This window comes from Cervus canadensis, chromosome 17 (genome assembly GCF_019320065.1).
Source record: "Cervus canadensis isolate Bull #8, Minnesota chromosome 17, ASM1932006v1, whole genome shotgun sequence".
Taxonomy (NCBI): domain Eukaryota; kingdom Metazoa; phylum Chordata; class Mammalia; order Artiodactyla; family Cervidae; genus Cervus; species Cervus canadensis.
In genome coordinates, this window is record NC_057402.1 from 64,181,654 (window position 1) to 64,199,155 (window position 17,502).

General features: G+C 52.4%; 1 protein-coding gene across 2 annotated transcripts in view; it reads left to right on the plus strand.

Moving 5' to 3' along the window:
* Nucleotides 1-17,502, plus strand: part of IGF1R (insulin like growth factor 1 receptor) — a 300,365-nt gene that overhangs the window by 39,736 nt on the left and 243,127 nt on the right. For both annotated transcript variants that reach the window (XM_043489499.1, XM_043489500.1), the window contains exon 2: nucleotides 12,782-13,327. In XM_043489499.1, coding sequence (XP_043345434.1) covers nucleotides 12,782-13,327 — 546 coding nt within the window. The remainder of the gene's footprint in view (nucleotides 1-12,781; nucleotides 13,328-17,502) is intronic.

Here is a 17,502-nt window from a genome sequence, read left to right on the forward strand (position 1 = left end):
CTTGTCGTCCTTGATTAGATAAACATTTTATCTGTGCCATCACTCAAGTAATTGATGAAAATGTTGAAACATACAGAAAGAGCCTTGTCGCCTTCCACTAGAGACCTTCTTTGGGTCATTCGCGAGTCAGCACTTTGAAGGGTAAATTGTGTATTTACCAAGCTCTTCAAATGTAGTTTGTCTTGTTTTACCTTGTTGACAAGGATATGATGAGATTTTTAACAAGGCACTGTAGATGAAGTCTAGTGTCCCCCCAGTCTACCCATTGAAAAAGTCCTCAGGCCAAGAAGGAAAAAAAATCCCGAATTTCCAGGTCTTTGTGTCTTATGATGGTTTACCGTTTATGACCTCTGGCTTCACTCTGCGGGAGTGTTTTTCTTCTGTTCCGGCCTTTGGCTGATACCCCGAGAGTACAGGGAGGGAATGTTACTATGGCGGCGTGGGTGTCGGGCTGTTATCTGGAGCAGAGTGGGATTGAACTGCTTGAGAGAAAGGCATTTCACTGATCTTCGGGAAGCCAAGGCCTGGGGGTGCCCTGGGTTGGGGTGTCTTCTCCTGGCAGGATGCGGGGAGTGTCTTCCTGGAGGCTGCTGTCCAGGCACCGAGGGCATGGAGAGAGATCCCGAATGCGGAGGGTACCCGCCAGGCCTGCCTCAGTGGAGGAGTCAAGGATGCGACCGGCCTTAAGATGCTCTGATAGGAGCAGCTAACGCAGGGTACACAGTCCGTCCACCACCCAGGACCCAGGAGGACCCGGTGGGAAGGAAGGCGGGTCCAGCCACAGCCCCGACTCAGACAGGTGGGGCGTTGAGCCCTACGTTGCCAGGCCAGGCATGACTGGGGTGGGGGGTGGTGCTGTACCCAGTCCAGCTAGAAGACACAGGGGCCTCAGGGAGAGTCCTCCGTGGAAATGGGCTCTGAGCACACCAGAGGTGTGAGTGGTCAGACAGGTGGGCATCTGCACACATCTCTGTATAAACTGGGAAGAAGCTAAAAACCCCACTTGCACGGCCCCATTTCTGCAAACGAGACTGTGGCCGACCATCAGATGTGACTCAAGGGCAGAATTGTCTCGCTAGGCCATCAGTTTCCTAACTTTCCCATTCTCAGGTGGTTTCCTGTAGCCAGATACATCCGCACATCCTCGCAGCCCTTGTCTTGGAAGTGTGGTGAGGGGAGCAGCCTGTCCCCTTGCCCCAGCCCCTTCCCCTTCCTCCTCCCGCTCCTGCCAAGCCTTTGCATTTTCTGCAGCCTCAGCAGTGATGATTCTGCTCCAGCACCTGCAGATTCACCTCTCCTCCAAGGGGCAGGTATTCCTTCCACTCCGTGCTTGTCAGAGCCTCTGAGCTGCGTGCCCTGTCGTGTCTGTGCGGCGGTGCTCTGTGGCAGGCACGTGTTGACTGCGTGGGCACCCGTGGGACTGTTCTCTTTGTCTGAGTGTGCATCCAGCCGGCCGTGCGGACTGTGCTGGGGTCGTTGCAGGGGGGCCCTGGGCTCTGCCCTGGGGGGCAGAGAGTGCATGGTGTTAGGACCCTTCAGGACTTGCGTGAAGGCAGGAGCATGTTGGTTTTGTTCACTGATGACTTCCAGCACCTGGAAGGTACATGTTAGCGCTTGGGAGGTGTTTTTTACGTGTTTGTTGGGAGGATGAAGGTATCTAGCCCTGTGCTCTCATCTGATGTTGGAGGGAATGGAGGCAAAGCAGGGAAGGACCGAGCTTGGGCCAAGTGGTGGCTAATCAGTGATGGAACCAAGAGTTGCCTGGTCGCTGAGGACTGACCCAGTGCCCCTCCCTCTCATCAAAGGCCCCGATCAAGAGAAAAAGCTTCAGCAACTCAAGGGACGCACCTTCAACACCACGTTACGAGAAATCGCCTCACAGGGCCGGGGGAACAGGTGTGTGGGTTTTCTGCCCCGAGCATCAGTCTGTCTGGATGACTGGCTGGTTGAAGAGTGCAGGTCACTGGGAGAACTGGAGCACCGCAGAGGCTGGGACAGTGCTCATGAAACGAGGATGTGCACTGATACATGTTCTACAAAAGCCGATGAGATGGAGTGGGGGCCGCAGGGCTGATTCTCATTAGAAGGCTTGCCGGCTCCTGAGTAGGAAACCTGAAGTCCTTAAGGGAGAGGGGAGAGAAGGCAGACGAATGCCTATTTTGCAGGTCAGGCTGTGGCACACCTGCTTCCCTCTGCTGGGCTCCCCAGCGTCGTCCGCTGGCCGCACAGATTCAGGGTTCAGAGGCTGGGGTGCCGTCCCGCCCGCTTGGGTAGTGGGGAGCCCCACAGGGCCTGTGTGGGCCTGAGTGGGTAGCCGTAACCCAGAGAGGCTGGTCCCTGTGTGCTGCTTCGTCAAAAAGGCAGCCAGCCATCGGAACTGGAAATAACTAGAAAGGATGGGAGGCTCTCATGAAGGCACTTTTAAAATATAGAGACTTAGAAAGGATATCGGGCTTTCAATATTTTAAGATCAGAAAGGGATTTGGAGTAACCGTCAGAGCAGGCAAAGCTGTTCTTAATGAAAACCCAGGAAAACGGTTGGGGCACCTCCGTGGAAGCAAACCCAGCTGCCTTCTTCAGCAGTCTGTCTGGCTCCAGATGCTTTATGTGATGGGGTTGCTGGGGCTTGTGTTCGCGCTAGCCTTTGAATTAATTCCCGGTGAAGTTTCCCTTTCTCTGTTGGCAGGCAGGATGTAAACACCTTACCGGTCTTCGGAATTTCTGTGCCACATCATAGCTCTCTGTTTTCACGTTCAGAGCCTTCAGGACTACACCTCATGTGTGCACGGGTTTCTAGGTTTGTTTTTATGCATGGTAAACATGGCTCTTAGGAGGGGGGGCAGTGAATTTGTTCATTGCACATTGAAAATCTCACTTAATTTTTAATTTCTGTCCCCGGAGTCACGTGTGTAATGCAATCCCTTACATTCTGAAGATGGCCTGCAGTTATTGAATGCATCAGGTGCGTGGGTCTGTAGTCTGTAGAACATCCTGAGTCTGTAGTCCATGTAGAATATAAGCGCACATGCACAGTGCAAATACATTCTCATTGATACACGAAGATAAAAGGCTTAACATGAATTGTATCTGTTTACATTTACACAGAAAATTCTATTTTAACAGACTCTGGAGTATCCGTAGTGTTTGTTATCACAACATTGTCTCTTCTCCCCTCCTCTGAGTTTTTTGGTTGTTGCAGTCTGCTGACAAGTGGGTAGAGACTCACGCTCCCACTTCCCTGAGGCTGGGCTGAGATCCTGACTCAGAGAAGGGGCTGCAGATGTAGCCGCCGTGGGTAGACCAGGGAGCGCTAGGGACACTCCGCCTCTGCCCCCTTTTTCTTCATCTTTGCTGTGCTTTCTGCATGGTGTCCATGGGCTTCCTATGGGGATTTTCTGGTGAAAATCACGTTGAGGCGCATAGGCGTGTCGTCCATCACATAGCAAGTATAGTCCGGGGGAGGGTACTGATAGGTTGGGGGCTTAAAGGATTATTTTCTGGGGCACTCGTTCTCACAGGGTGGTACCCAGGCCAGCAGGCACTTACTGGAAGTGCCAGTTCTCAGGCCCCTGCACCGTCTTGTTTTCCCAAGCCCTCCAGGCTGTTCGGATGCACGCTCAGGGTCTTGAATTCTGTCCTTCGGCCTGCAAAATGAAGCTGACCTACTGAGCACTTGTCTCAGTCTGCTTTCCAGCATCTGGTCTGCTGTTCCCCTGGTTCTCTTCCCTGTCTCACAGGCGGTACCCCTGGGGTTCCCCTGAACCGCTGCCAGCCAGCTCCAGGTGTGTGCCTCCCCTGCCCTCCCCCCTTTGCTGGCAAGACCCTGCTCACCTTTCAGATCATCTTTAGCCATCCCCTCCCCTGAGAATGCTTCCTGAACTCCCAGAGGTGGGAGGCCTGGCTCCCTTCTTTGCGGTCCCTGAGCCCTGTTCATTGACTGTTAAAACTTTTATCTTGTTTTATTTGCCCCAGCCCAAGAGGTGGTTATTGTATCTCCTTATACAAAGCTCAGTGACAGACACGAGTCCCCTCCTGACCTCTTGATTCAGCATGGCTTTTGCAGAGTGATAGGGTCCGGAGGTAATTTTGGTAGTACTAAGTGACTGGTCTCGAAGAGTTCATTTTAAGGGAAGTAGAGAACCCTTACTCTGGGCCTCAGGCTGAGACAGAAGGTTTGGTTTGTAGGATTTTCCTCCCAGAACCAGAGGTGACAACTGGCTTTCTTATGAGCAGGTTTTTCTTTATTATTTGCCTCTAGACCTGCGGCAAAGTGATGCTAATTATGCTTCCTGATGTCTTTTATTTCCACGTACAGCCAAGGCTGTCCCATATTTTTAAAGAAGAGGTGATCAAAGTGGAGAACATTTTAATTAGGTAACTACCTTGGCTGTTCTTTAATGAAGCTGGTGTTAGAAGGCTAATCGACGGTTTTGTTCATTTCTCCCCATTGCGGTATATTAGTTATGTTTAGATTGGGGCAACACAACAGATGAATGTTTTTATTAATGTCTAATTTATGTAGTAATATTGCCTCAAGCTTACTCTTACGATAGGAACACAGAACACAGAAGTCCTCATCTGATGCTGTGACAGCCTCAGTGGGGTAGGTATAAGCCGCCCATTTTGCAGGTGTGGAAGATGAGGCTTAGAGATGGGAGCGGTATGACCTGTTGGGGTCAGGAACCAGGCTATATATATTTTATATATAGCACACTCCAGGGCTCAGACCTGAGTCACCCATTTTCTTTTTCTAGGACCCAGGATTGTGTTTAATGCAGAGCATGCAATAGCATTAGAATTGAATTTCTTTTCCAAATATTAATACTTAGATACACAGCTTTTGGGGGTTTTCTCAGCCAAATGCTTTTCATTAGCCCTTCTTATATGAGCAGTTTGTGGGATTTGTTTTCCAAAGATGTATAGTTTGTTTATGCCATTTACTCAAGTCCCTAGAGCAGAAATAGTGCCTTTTGATGTTGTGAGGAGGCATTTGTGAGGAATAGCATTTCTGTCGGTGGAAAGGCTGTTTAAAGTGGCATCTTAGGGGGAGTGAGCCCTGCCCGTGTCCCTCGCCAGCCCGGCTGCCCGCGCTCTGGCCCCTCCCTGCAGGGTGGCCCCCGCCGGCGCTTTGGTCCCCCCGCCCGCGCCCCCACTCCCAGTCTTGTCGGTTTCCCACCTATTTCACTTCTGCTGCGGCTGCTCATGGCTTCGGGGCTGCCCCCCAGGCCCCTGCCTCTGCCTTCCAGCTGTGTTCGTTTTCTCTGCTTCCTACTTGCCTTCAACTCCACGGGCTTCCATGATTCTTCACAGGCCAGCCTGTGCTCTCACGTGCGGGCGACTTTCCTAAGGTTTGCGACTTCTTTGGCTCTCCGTTTCTTTGAAAAGGGAAAAGCGGTGTCTTACGATCTCCTCCTAATGACCAGTGAGTCGCAGCAAGGCTGTGCCTCTCCTTCCTCCGCAGTGCAGCGCGGTCCCTCCCCGGCACCTCTGTTATCTTGCGGCAGGGATGAAGCGTCTCGTGTTCGCGTCCCTGTTTGTGGCCTGTGCCCTGTGAGCACGGTGCGGGCGCTCGTGGCCCGGCCAGGTTTCCCCCTCTTCGGTCCCTATCACAGGACACCCCAGAGACCAACAGTGTCACTCACGGAATCCGAAACAGCTGGTGGCTGGGTCCTGCCTTGGACTTGTCTCTTGTTCCAGAAGAAGTGGGTAGTTTTTCCTGCCTCTTCCCTTTGCTTCTGTAAGTGGTGAGCAAGTGTCCAGTGTGAGGCAGTGCTTTGATCTGAAGAAGCTGTCGGTCCTGGCCCTGAACTGCGGCTTCTGTGCATGGAGTGGTGTATACTGGCCGTGGAAGGGGCCTGGGACGGCATCTTGGGATTCCTCCCGTGGCTGTTTGGGGGCCATAGAAAATTTCAGCAGACTTGGGTTTTGGGTCTTTATGCTCTTTCCCTGGGTACTGAATTTTTTGGTTTATTCGAAATGATTGCAAACAAATTGATATTAACACTTGCTAATGTCATCAGTATATGAATATCAGTATGAATACTGCAATAATAAATTACATCCAAGTACTCCTGTATAAAAACTCCTTGACCTATTTAGGAGTAAACTAATATACTTAATTTATAATGGCATGGAAAGAATATGAGTGTTTAGATTTGGCGTTGCCGTTGTTCAGTTGCTAAGTCATGTCCAGCCCTTGGTGACCCCATGGATTGCAGCACGCCAGATTCTCCTGTCCTTCACTAACAAACTCCTGGAGTTTGCTCAGATTTATGTCCATTGAGTTGGTGGTGCTGTCTAACCATCTCACCCTTTCTCCTTGCCCTCAGTCTTTCCCAGCCTCAGGGTCTTTTCCTGTGAGTTGGCTCTTTGCATCAGGTGGCCAAAGTATTGCAGTTTCAGCTTCAGCATCAGTCGTCCCAATGAATATTCAGGACTGGTTTCCTTTAGGATGCACTGGTTTGAGCTCCTTGCAGTCCAAGGGACTCTCAAGAGTCTTCTCTAGCACTACAGTTCAAAAGCATCAGTTCTTCAGCTCTTAGCCTTAGGAATGATCTGGACATCACCAGATAGTCAATACTGAAATCAGGTTGATTCTGTTCTTTGCAGCCAAAGATGGAGAAGCTCTATAGAGTCAGCAAAAACAAGACCAGGAGCTGACTGTGGCTCAGCTCATGAACTCCTTATTGCCAAATTCAGACTTAAATTGAAGAAGGTAGGGAAAACCACTAGACCGTTCAGGTATGACCTAAATCACATTCCTTGTGATTATACAGTGGAAGTGACAAATAGATTCAAGGCTCTGATAGACAGAGCGCCTGAAGAACTATGGATGGAGGTTTGTGACATTGTACAGAAGGCAGTGATCAAGACCATCCCTGAGAAAAAGAAATGCAAAAAGGCAAAACAGTTGTCTGAGGAGGCCTTACAAATAGCTGGGAAAAGAAGAGAATCTAAACGCAAAGGAGAAAAGGGAATACATACCATTTGAATGCAGAGTTCCAAAGAATAGCAAGCAGAGATAAGAAAGCCTTCCTCAGTGATCAGTGCAAAGAAATAGAGGAAAACAATAGAGTGGGAAAGACTAGAGATCTCATCAAGAAAATTAGAGATACCAAGGGAACATGTCATGTGAAGATGGTTGCAATAAAGGACAGAAATGGTATGGATCTAACAGAAGCAGAAGATATTAAGAAGAGGTGGCAAGAACTATACAAAAAGGTCTTCATGACCCAGATAACCATGATGGTGTGATCAGTCACCTAGAGCCAGACATCCTGCAATGCGAAGTCAAGTGGGCCTTAGGGAGCGTCACTACAAACAAAGCTAGTGGAGGTGATGGAATTCCAGCTGAGCTATTTAAAGTCCTAAAAGATTGTGTTAAAGTGCTGCACTCAATATGCCAACAAATTTGGAAAACGCAACAGTGGCCACAGGACTGGAGAAGGTCAGTTTTCATTCCAATCCCAAAGAAAGGCAACGCCAAGGAATGTTCAAACTTCTGCACAATTGCACTCATCTCACACGCTAGCAAAGTAATGTTCAAAATTCTCCAAGCCAGGCTTCAACAGTATCTGAACCATGAACTTCCAGATGTTCAAGCTGGATTTAGAAAAGGCAGAGGAACCAGAGTTCAAATTGCTGTTGGATCATTAAAAAAGCAAGAGAGTTCCAGAAAAACATCTACTTCTGCTTCATTGACTACACCAAAGCCTTTGACTGTGTGGAGCACAACAAACTGAGGGAAATTCTTAAAGAGATGGGAATACCAGACCACCTGACCTGCCTCCTGAGAAGTCTGTATGCAGGTCAGGAAGTGACAGCTATAACTGGACATGGAGCAACAGACTGGTTCCAAATCAGGAAAGGGGTACGTCAAGGCTGTATATTGTCACCCTGCTTATTTAACTTATATGCAGAGTACATCATGACAAACACTAGGCTGGATGAAGTGCAAGCTGGAATCAAGATTGCCAGGAGAAATATCAGTAACCTCAGATATGCAGATGACACCATCCTTATGGCAGAAAGCGAAGAAGAACTAAAGAACATCTTGATGAAAGTAAAAAAGGAGAGTGAAAAAGTTGGCTTAAAACTCAACATTCAGAAAACTATGATCGTGGCATCTGGTCCCATCACTTCATGGCAAATAGATGGGGAAACAATGGAAACAGTAATAGACTTTATTTTTTTTGGCTCCAAAATCACCACAGACTGCAGCCATGAAATTAAAAGATGCTTACTCCTTGGAAGAAAAGTTATGACCAACCTAGACAGCATGTTAAAACGCAGAGACATTACTTTACCAACAAAGGTCTGTCTATTCAAAGCTGTGGTTTTTCCAGTGGTCATGTATGGATGTGAGAGTTGGACTATAAAGAAAGCTGAGTGCCAAAGAATTGATGCTTTTTGAACTGTGGTGTTGGAGAAGACTCTTGAGAGTCCCTTGGACTGCAAGGAGATCCAACCAGTTCATCCTAAAGGAGATCAGTCCTGGGTGTTCATTGGAAGGACTGATGCTGAAGCTGAAAAACTCCAATACTTTGGCCACCTGATGTGAAGAACTGACTCATTGGAAAAGACCCTGATGCTGGGAAAGATTGAAGGCAGGAGGAGAAGGGGGCGACAGAGGATGAGATGGTTGGGTGGGATCACTGACTTGATGGACATGAGTTTGAGTAAACTCCGGGAGTTGGTGAAGGACAGGGAAGCCTGGCATGGGGTAGTCCATGGGATTGCGAAGAGGTGGACATGGCTGAGTGACTGAAGTGAGCTGAAGCCTTAGGAAGAAATAAATAGTACAAAACAAGAAATGACTTTCACGTTGAGTCGTGGCCTGAAGCAGGGTGGTACGACTGGGTTGGGGAGCGCTCCAGGGGCAGAACCTGATGGAGAACTTGCTGTCGCTGTTTCCCCTCGGCTGACTTAACTCAGGAGTGGGAAGCAGCCGTGAGGCTCCCCGGGCCCCCGCTGGGCAGCTCGTCTTTGCTGACGCCAGGCCTGGGAGACAGAGCGGGAAGCACACAGGGCTGAGCCTCTGCCTTCGGGGATAAGAGATGGTGATCACTCAGCGAAATGCATCCTTTCAGGTACTGACACTCTGCAGGCTTGAAGAGTGCTCTGAAATGGGTGACAGAGAGAAATGAGGGAGCGGGAGGCGGTGGCGGGCTGGTGGAGCTTTGGTGTGCGGGCACAGCTCCGAGGAGAGGGCGTTTGAGTGGAGTGGCTCGAGGCGGGAAGGGGCGGCCGCGGGGTGGGTGGGGGCGTGGGCTCTGAACAGCACGGGGTGAAGGAAGGAGCTTGGGGAACATACTCAGAGGAGGCAGGGACGGCCGGGGGTCGGGGCGGGATCCTGGGCAAGCTGTCGTCCAGGCCAGAGATGCGATGGCTCTGGTCAGAGTGAGGGCAGTGGGCGCAGACAGATGGGCGTGGGGGAAGGCACACCCACTGCGTGTGGACCGCAGCAGGCTCTGGAGGTAGAACTGTGGGCTACATGGGAAGTCCCTTCCTGTCCTCCCCGAGCTGCTGTTGTGGTGGGAGCGGTCAGTGTGGGATGCAGGACCAGGGCTTGGTCCTGGCGAGGAGTGGGTGGCGAGGGTGAGGGGCTGTGTGCTGCAGACGGGGGGCCTTGTGGCAGGAAGGCCACTTGAACCTCTCAGCTTCACACAGGCTTGGGAGCTGCAGCCAGGAGGTCTGAGATGGTCCTGACATTAAGACATGGCATAAACATGAGTTTAAGGTGGGCAGTGTGGTTATTAGATCCATGTATACACGCCAGCATGATCGCTGATGTCAGATCCATTAACACCTCCGTCCCCTCTCAGAAACAGGACTTCTGCATGTGTCTGTGCAAGTTTATATGATAAGGACTTGTTCAGTGTGGTCCCCAGGCTGTGCGTTCACTCCCCCAGCCCTACTGGGGAGCTTGTACCGCGGGACCAACATCTCTCCCAGCCCCTGGCTCCCACCATTCTACTCTCTTTCTATGAGTTTGGCTTTTTTTTTTTTATTCCACATGTAAGTAGGAGCATAGTATTAGTCTTTCTCTGACATTTCAATAAGCCTGAGGCCCAAGAGGAGTCGTTGCTGCACTGGGTGCCAAGTGGTGTGGGGTGGGGGTAAGAATCGCGAATAAGTCTGGTGTTTGATATGAGCAGTTCAGGGATGGGACTGTCAGTGACCAAATAGGGAGGCTTGGGCGGGGAGGACATGAGTTATTAGACCCCTAAGTGCAGCCAGGGAGTGGGCAGGTGGGTGTTCTCCCCCTGAGCTCAGGGCTCTGGACCCAGGATGCAGGAAACCTGTTGCCCTATGAGATGATGGTGGGGGAAGCAAGGGGGAGGCCAGCACCTGGAGGTCGGGCAAAGAGGGAGGGCCCGGCGGGCAAGTGGGACCAGAGGGTCCTAGAGGAGGCGGCGAGGCCAGAGGACTCTGCCAGGGCCAAGTGAGATGAAGCCTGAGACTGTCCTCAGCTTTGATGGTGTCCTCGGGGGCTCTGCTGACCCTTTGGTGCTGTGACCAGGGTGGAACCGCCACTGGTTGGGCTGGAGATGACTCGTTGGTGGGGACGCTAAGGGCAGAGACTTTCGGAAAGCCTTGTGTCTGGTTTTGGGGAGGGGGCCGGAGTCTTGCCCGTGTACCCTTGAGCTGAGTTCCTCTCCTTCAGGAGGCGGTGGCATCGTGTGGTGTGAGCAGGTGTTGAGACCCGCGCGGGCCCGGGGGCACGCACGGGTGCGTGCAGAGCGCCCAGCACAGCCTCTGTCCGCTGCGGTGTTCTCCGACGTCTGGTTTGCCCTGTGCCCCTCTGTCTGAGAGGCTGCTTTTTCTCACCAGTGCAAGGGGGAAGTTGGGCCAGATGAAGAAGTTTCCAGGTCTAGGTTCTCATGCATTGCCCTCCGTTCAGCCGGGGTCACTGCTTCCCCCTTCCCGCTCTATCTGGTTTCCTAGCTGTGGCTGTGACCCCCTCTGGGCTGCCTTCTGTTCTGCCTTTCCTCGTCTCCTCCACTTGCCCTAGATGACCGGATTAATTCTCTGCGAAACCGCCTCGCTGAGGCTTCTCTCTCACCCAGGAGTACTGAGACAGGCCTCCTTTCTGAGGTCACAGCCATGACCCCGTGGGACTTGTGCTCCGCTGGACTCCCATCCTCGGCCTCCTCTCGCCCCCGGCCGTCCGATTGGCGGCCCCATGACTGTGTCTGGCTCTGCCTTTCCTCTGGCAGGTTATACCCAGCTTAAACTAGGACCGTCCCTCAGGAGCCGCGGTGTGTGAGGGTGCCCCTGGGCGCTGCCACGGGGAGGACCCTCCGTCTGCAGAAGCGCCAGCACCACCCCTGTCCTGGCCTTTTGGCCGCGCTCACACGTGGCTCGGGCCGGCCGCGTGCACGCCGAGCGCCTCCTGCTTCGCCTGGTCGCCGCTCACCGGTCTCAGCTCCTTCCTCCCCCACCAGCCTCCTCCAAGGCTCCTGTGTCTCCTGCCTCGCTGTGCGTGTTGGGTGCTTCACAAGCTAACAAATCACACCCATCAGGAAACGTCACTTTGTCTGAGAAGCTGTAATGGGAGGTTTGGGGATCATTAACACTTTTAAGAGAGAATAGTAACCGAGGGTTTTTCTGCGTGTGTATATCTAGAATTTTAAAAGTTAAACACAGTTTCCAGTGTTGACGTTATTTTATCAAAAACCTTTATAATCTGCAAATGTCTTGGCCCACAAAGTCTACTTCTAGGGATTTATCCTCAGAAAATAGTTTTGAATATCTGCAGGGAATGTCCACTGGAGTGTTTATGATGTGGAAAAATGGAGGTAACCTGGATATTCACCAGTAGGGTATTGGTTTAAAAAGAAAGGAACTCATGGTGCATATTTACGTATTACCGTTACTGTCTCCCTCATAAAATGGTGATGTAGAAGGGTGTTGACTTGGTAAAATGTTCATATGAAATGAAGGAAGTATGTTTAAAAGCATTATATTGTTGTCTGATTTCCTTTACCTTAAATTCTAGAGAAAGGATAATTTGCATAGTTAGTGATATCTTTGGATGTAGGGATTATTGATGGTTTTTACTGTCTTTTTGCTATCACCTAACCTTCCTACAGGAAGCGTCCTTTCTCAATTAAGAAAACACTTCATTAAAGTTGGAATTGGATACTTCTTTTATTCGTATAAATCACAGGTTCTTATCTCACTGCTGAGTTAGCCTTTCTGTCTATATGCAGTGCTGGGGAAGAGCCCAGGGCCGCCTGCCGGCGTCACATGGGCGTGTGCTTCCTGGGTCCCTGCCCTGCAGGCCACAGTGCCTGTTCTCCGGTGTACACGGCGGGGCGTCCTTGAGGCTGGCGCGGCAGTGGGCTCTTGTCCCTTGGCTGTGGGGCTGTTTGTTCGGGTGCGGGACACTGCGCCCTGCAGTAGGGGCAGGGCGTGTGTGGCCGGGCACCCGCTGGCAGGCCTGGGTTGCAGCCTTGCCCCTCTGCTGTGTCCCTGTGTGGCCCTGGGCTCCAGGCTGTGGTTTGCACGTCGGTGAGGTGGGGTGGCATCTTCCGCAGTGGTGAGGGCACTGCGTGCTCTGACCCACAGCGGGCCCATCCCGAAGGAGAACTGGCCAGTGAGCTCCCCAGACAGTCTACCTGCGCCCCGCTCCTATGGCAGTCGGTGGTGAGAAGGGGGTCTCACTTCTTTAGCGATAATGTAGGATTCCTGGAGACTGGCCGTGTGGAGGGCTGGGAAGTAGTTTGTGAACTGTGCTTTCCTTGTGACTGAAGCCTCCCCTCTTGTGTCCCTGCAGTCTGCGGGCCGGGCATCGACATCCGCAACGACTACCAGCAGCTGAAGCGCCTGGAGAACTGCACGGTGATCGAGGGCTACCTCCACATCCTGCTCATTTCCAAGGCCGAGGACTACCGCAGCTACCGCTTCCCCAAGCTCACGGTCATCACCGAGTACCTGCTGCTGTTCCGCGTGGCCGGCCTGGAGAGCCTGGGCGACCTCTTCCCCAACCTCACGGTCATCCGCGGCTGGAAGCTCTTCTACAACTACGCCCTGGTCATCTTCGAGATGACCAACCTCAAGGACATCGGGCTCTACAACCTGCGGAACATCACCCGTGGGGCCATCCGGATCGAGAAGAACGCCGACCTTTGCTACCTCTCCACGGTGGACTGGTCCCTGATCCTGGACGCCGTTTCCAACAACTACATCGTGGGGAACAAGCCTCCCAAGGAGTGTGGGGACCTGTGCCCGGGCACGATGGAGGAGAAGCCGCTGTGTGAGAAGACGACCATCAACAACGAGTACAACTACCGCTGCTGGACCACAAACCGCTGCCAGAAAAGTAAGACGAGGCTGCGGCCTCGGTCCCCCCGCCTCCCCGCGCCCCCTCCCGCCTCGTCCGCCCTCCTCTTTGGGTGCGTGTTTCTCCCGGGTGGGTGAGGCTCTATTGCCACGAGAATGTGGCATCTCAGGGGGCTTCCTTTCGCATCTGGGAGCCGGTGGGTGCAGCCCGTCCCAGCTGTGACACCCTTCCAGTGACACGCTAGAAACCATCCGCTGTACTCCTGGGCTGGAGGCTTGTGGATCTGCTGCTTTGAATTTCTGATGGGCAGGGTGACCCAGTGTGCTGGGAAGTGCCCAAGTCCCGCCAGTCAGGGGCTGTGTATGTATCGTCAACTCTTTTATCCTTTGTGTGAAAGGAGGTTTTTTGGTAATGCAGGGCTTCCTTTACATGAGTGCACCTGGATTATTATAGAGGAGAGGAGAGGTAAAGACGGGCTCATGTCCTGTGAAAGTGGTGAGCTGCACCCCGTCCTTGGTCCTTAATGATGAAGTTAAGTGCTTGAGCATCCTGGTTTATGATGGAGTGGAGTGTAGCCAGGGCGGTGCTGGCAGAGAAGCCCTGGACCGTGTCTAGGAGCCCCGGGTTCAGGCTGACCTGGCAGGTAGCTAGCTGCGCAGCAAGCTCATTTGTGTACCCCAGGCTTCTGCTTCCTTTCTTGTCTACCTCTTTCTTGAAGAATTGTGCAAATCTTGTGAAACCTCTTAGTGAAAGAACTTTGAAATGTGTTTACTGCTCTTGGGGGTCAGGTGGTGGCGTTTGGAAGCTTCTTGTCTGTTTATCTGCTGTGTGTGATTTCCTCTGAGTATAACTGAGCTCTTGCCTGATTGTGATCCACGCCTTGAGCGCTGGGTTGTTGGGTGTTGAAATGGGACTCTGGGCCTTTGTCTTCTTGCTTTCGGCAATGTTTAGGTCTGTTGTCCAGGAGGGTTCCCCTCGCTGGCTGGAAGGCAGAGTGGTACCTATAAATAGTTTAGTGGTTGGCCCAGTTAGAGCCTCAAGGAGTCCATGTACTCCAGCTGGCCACGGAGAGCCAAGAAATCCCGAATTGGTAGGCTTGCCTAAACCGTGACGTGTGTAAGATAAACAGAGCAAAGGCCAGACCCCACAGGTAGCGTTGTTTCAGCTTCCTGCCAGCCCAGGGCAGAAGCAGAGAAAGGAGGCTCTGACACAGGGCAGGCTTTCATGCTCCCTGTCACTGCACTGGCGGGCGGGTGAACACTGGTCCAGTGAGGGCGGGGTTCCACCGGCTGCAGCCAGGACCTCGAAGAGCTGAGAACACCATCAGGCCACTTGGAACATCCCTGTTGGCTCGGGTTGGGGAAAATACTGTGCTAAAGTCACATTTGTGATTGATTAAAACACTACCCTGTCATTAGCTTACCCGCTGGTTCTGAAAAAACAACAAAGAATATTTTCAAGTAGTTTTGACATTTAAAAACTTTATTTTAAAGGAAAAAGTCATCTTCAAATGAGGTGTCATGTGTCGTGGAGAGATGTTGGATGTGGTATAATGGGGGTGACCTTGGACTTGGATGTGGTATAAGGGGGTGACCTTGGACTTGGGTGTGGTGTAAGGGGGGTGACTTTGGACTTGGGTGTGGTATAAGGGGGTGACCTTGGACTTGGGTGTGGTGTAAGGGGGGTGACTTTGGACTTGGATGTGGTGTAAGGGGGTGACCTTGGACTTGGATGTGGTGTAAGGGGCTGACCTTGGACTTGGATGTGGTGTAAGGGCTGACCTTGGACCAGTCAGCCCTTTTGGGTGGTAGATGGCCATGTTTAGAACGCTCCATTGGGCAGCCCCATAGTACTCCTTAGTGATGGTCAAATGTGTGTGCAGAACTGTTCTGAAAACTCATAAGGTCTGTACTAAAGGGAGGTGTTACTTAAAAAGTCGTTTGGTGGGCACTTGTTCAGTGATTCATTCAGTATTTATTTAGGTCTCACGGTGGATTTTGGGCTGTTTCTGACCAGCTTCTTGTTGAAGAAGTCTGGTGCAGAGGCGAGGCATGAGTTCTGGTCCCAAGTCTGGTAGCCGTGACTGGACGTTTAACCTTGGGCTGGCCCTCAGTTTTCTCATCTGTGAAATGGGGTAGCCCCATGGTGTCGTCATAGGCTGTTGGGAGATTAGAGAGAAAAGGGGAAAGGCTCCTGAGAAAGGCCTGGGGGGCGGGCATCAGGCCGCTGCGTCTGATGCTGGCAGGCCTGCTGACCAGACAACCTCTTCCTCAAGGCAGCACCCTGCAACCTTCTGCTGGGCCAGTGTCTCAGGCCTGCTCATGTTTTTCTGTGATTTCACAATGGAATATTTATTTAAAAACAATGACAGCGTTCAGGGAAATTGTCTTCCCTTCAGCTTGTACTGAAAGCTCCAGGGTTGGCAGGTTTCTTGGGGGTTTTCTAGTTGAATTGGAACTCTTTCCCTTTGCGTAGATTCCCTCCTGACCTGCAGGGTCCTGTGTGGTAGCCACTAGCCACACGTGTCTTGTCCAGTACTTGAACTGTGGCCTGTGTGAATTGAGATTTTTCAAGTGTGCAATACACACTGGATTTCAGAGCATAATATGGGGGAAAAGAAAGCTATTTCCTTAATATTCTGTATATTGATTACATGTTAAAATGATGCTTTGGACGGATGAAGTAAAACGTTACTGTGGTTAGTTTTGCCTGTTTCTCTTTACTTTTCAATGGGGCTCATAGAGGATTTGAAGCCACAGATGGAGCTTGTGCTCTGATACGGTCAGAGAGCGCCGGCCCGGAGCATGCTGCAGAAGGTGCTGGGTTCTTGCCCGCAGAAGTCCTGTCTCTGCTGAGCACCGCAGCGCTGTGCTGCTCCACACCTCTCTAGGCAGAGCCGAGGGGTCGTCTGAGGAGCCAGGCGGGGGGTGCTGAGTCCAGACAGAACGTCTGCCTCGGGGTCCCCGTGAGTGTGAAGATGGCCATTTGAAAAGAGGAAGCACAGAAGCACCCCATTCTTCCCGGGGCTGACTCCAGACGGAGGGGGAACGTCTGGAGAGATGTGTCAGATCAAGGATGTGTGTGAGATGTTTGACAGGATGGAGAAGCACTCAATTATGGGGTGCCCATAGGCAGTTTTCCCCTGACACCCCCCTTTAAACCCCCTCTGTAGACCCTGACTCTGCAGGGGCAAGTGGCTTTGTTGACAGCCACCCCTCCATTAAAGAAACTACGGTGTTGTGGGTGCCCTGCCCACTTCTGTCTTCCGATTTCAAGGGGTGCAAGTTACCCACCTCCTCGAGGTGATTGGCCTTTAAAGAGCATGAGTGTGGCTTCTTCCCTCCCTTGAGCCTGTAGGTGGGCCCCCTGAGCTGCGGCACGCTGACCCCGACGTCCCCGCCTGCCTGCATCTCTGGTCCTCCTGCTTGCGCTGCAGCCTTTTTTCTGGCTCCTCTTCCGGGTCCAGTCTCTAGTCCTTGTTCTCCTTGGACCATCTTTCCACTGTCCTCTCCCCCGGAGTTTCTCACCCACTGCTTCAGCAGCCTCCTGCCTGCATCTGGCTTCCAAACCCCATCTCCAGCTCAGACCTCGCCGTGAGCCCTCAAGCCCATCCCCAGTCATGTCTGGACCCCCACGGGCATTGCAGCTGCAGACAGTGGGGGAACCTCTGGAGAGAGGTGTCAGGTCAAGGATGTGTGTGAGATTTTAGACGTTACAGAGAAACGCTCAGTTCCGCGGTGTCAGCGTCTGATGGGGTCCCTGGCTCCTCACTTCCAGCCCGGGGTTCTCCCTGCCTCCCCTCTGCATGGGCAGCGTTCCTGTTCTCCGAGCGCCTGTGTCAGACACTTGGGTACCACGTGGATGCTCCCTTTTCCAGCCGGACACCGAGGCCTTTCCACGCGAGGTGTTTCCCCAGTCTGCCTTCCTGTGTCTCCCCTCTGCTGGCTCAGCGACACGGCTTCTCCCTGGCCGCCCTGCCTGTCCGCCTCGCCCCAGTGGCCTTGCCCACACGCATGCTGACCCACAGGCTGCTCTCCCTGGAATCCTGTCAAGGAGCCCGTGGGAGCCCACGAAGCGGGCCTTGCACCTGGTCTTGTGCCTGCGGGTCCGTGGCCCCGCTGAGCAGCTGGCCGCCCGCTGCTGGAGGCCTGGGGGGCTTGGTGGACTCTGGTGGGCTCTTCCTGAGGAGGAGAAGCCTATCTCAGTAGATTCTG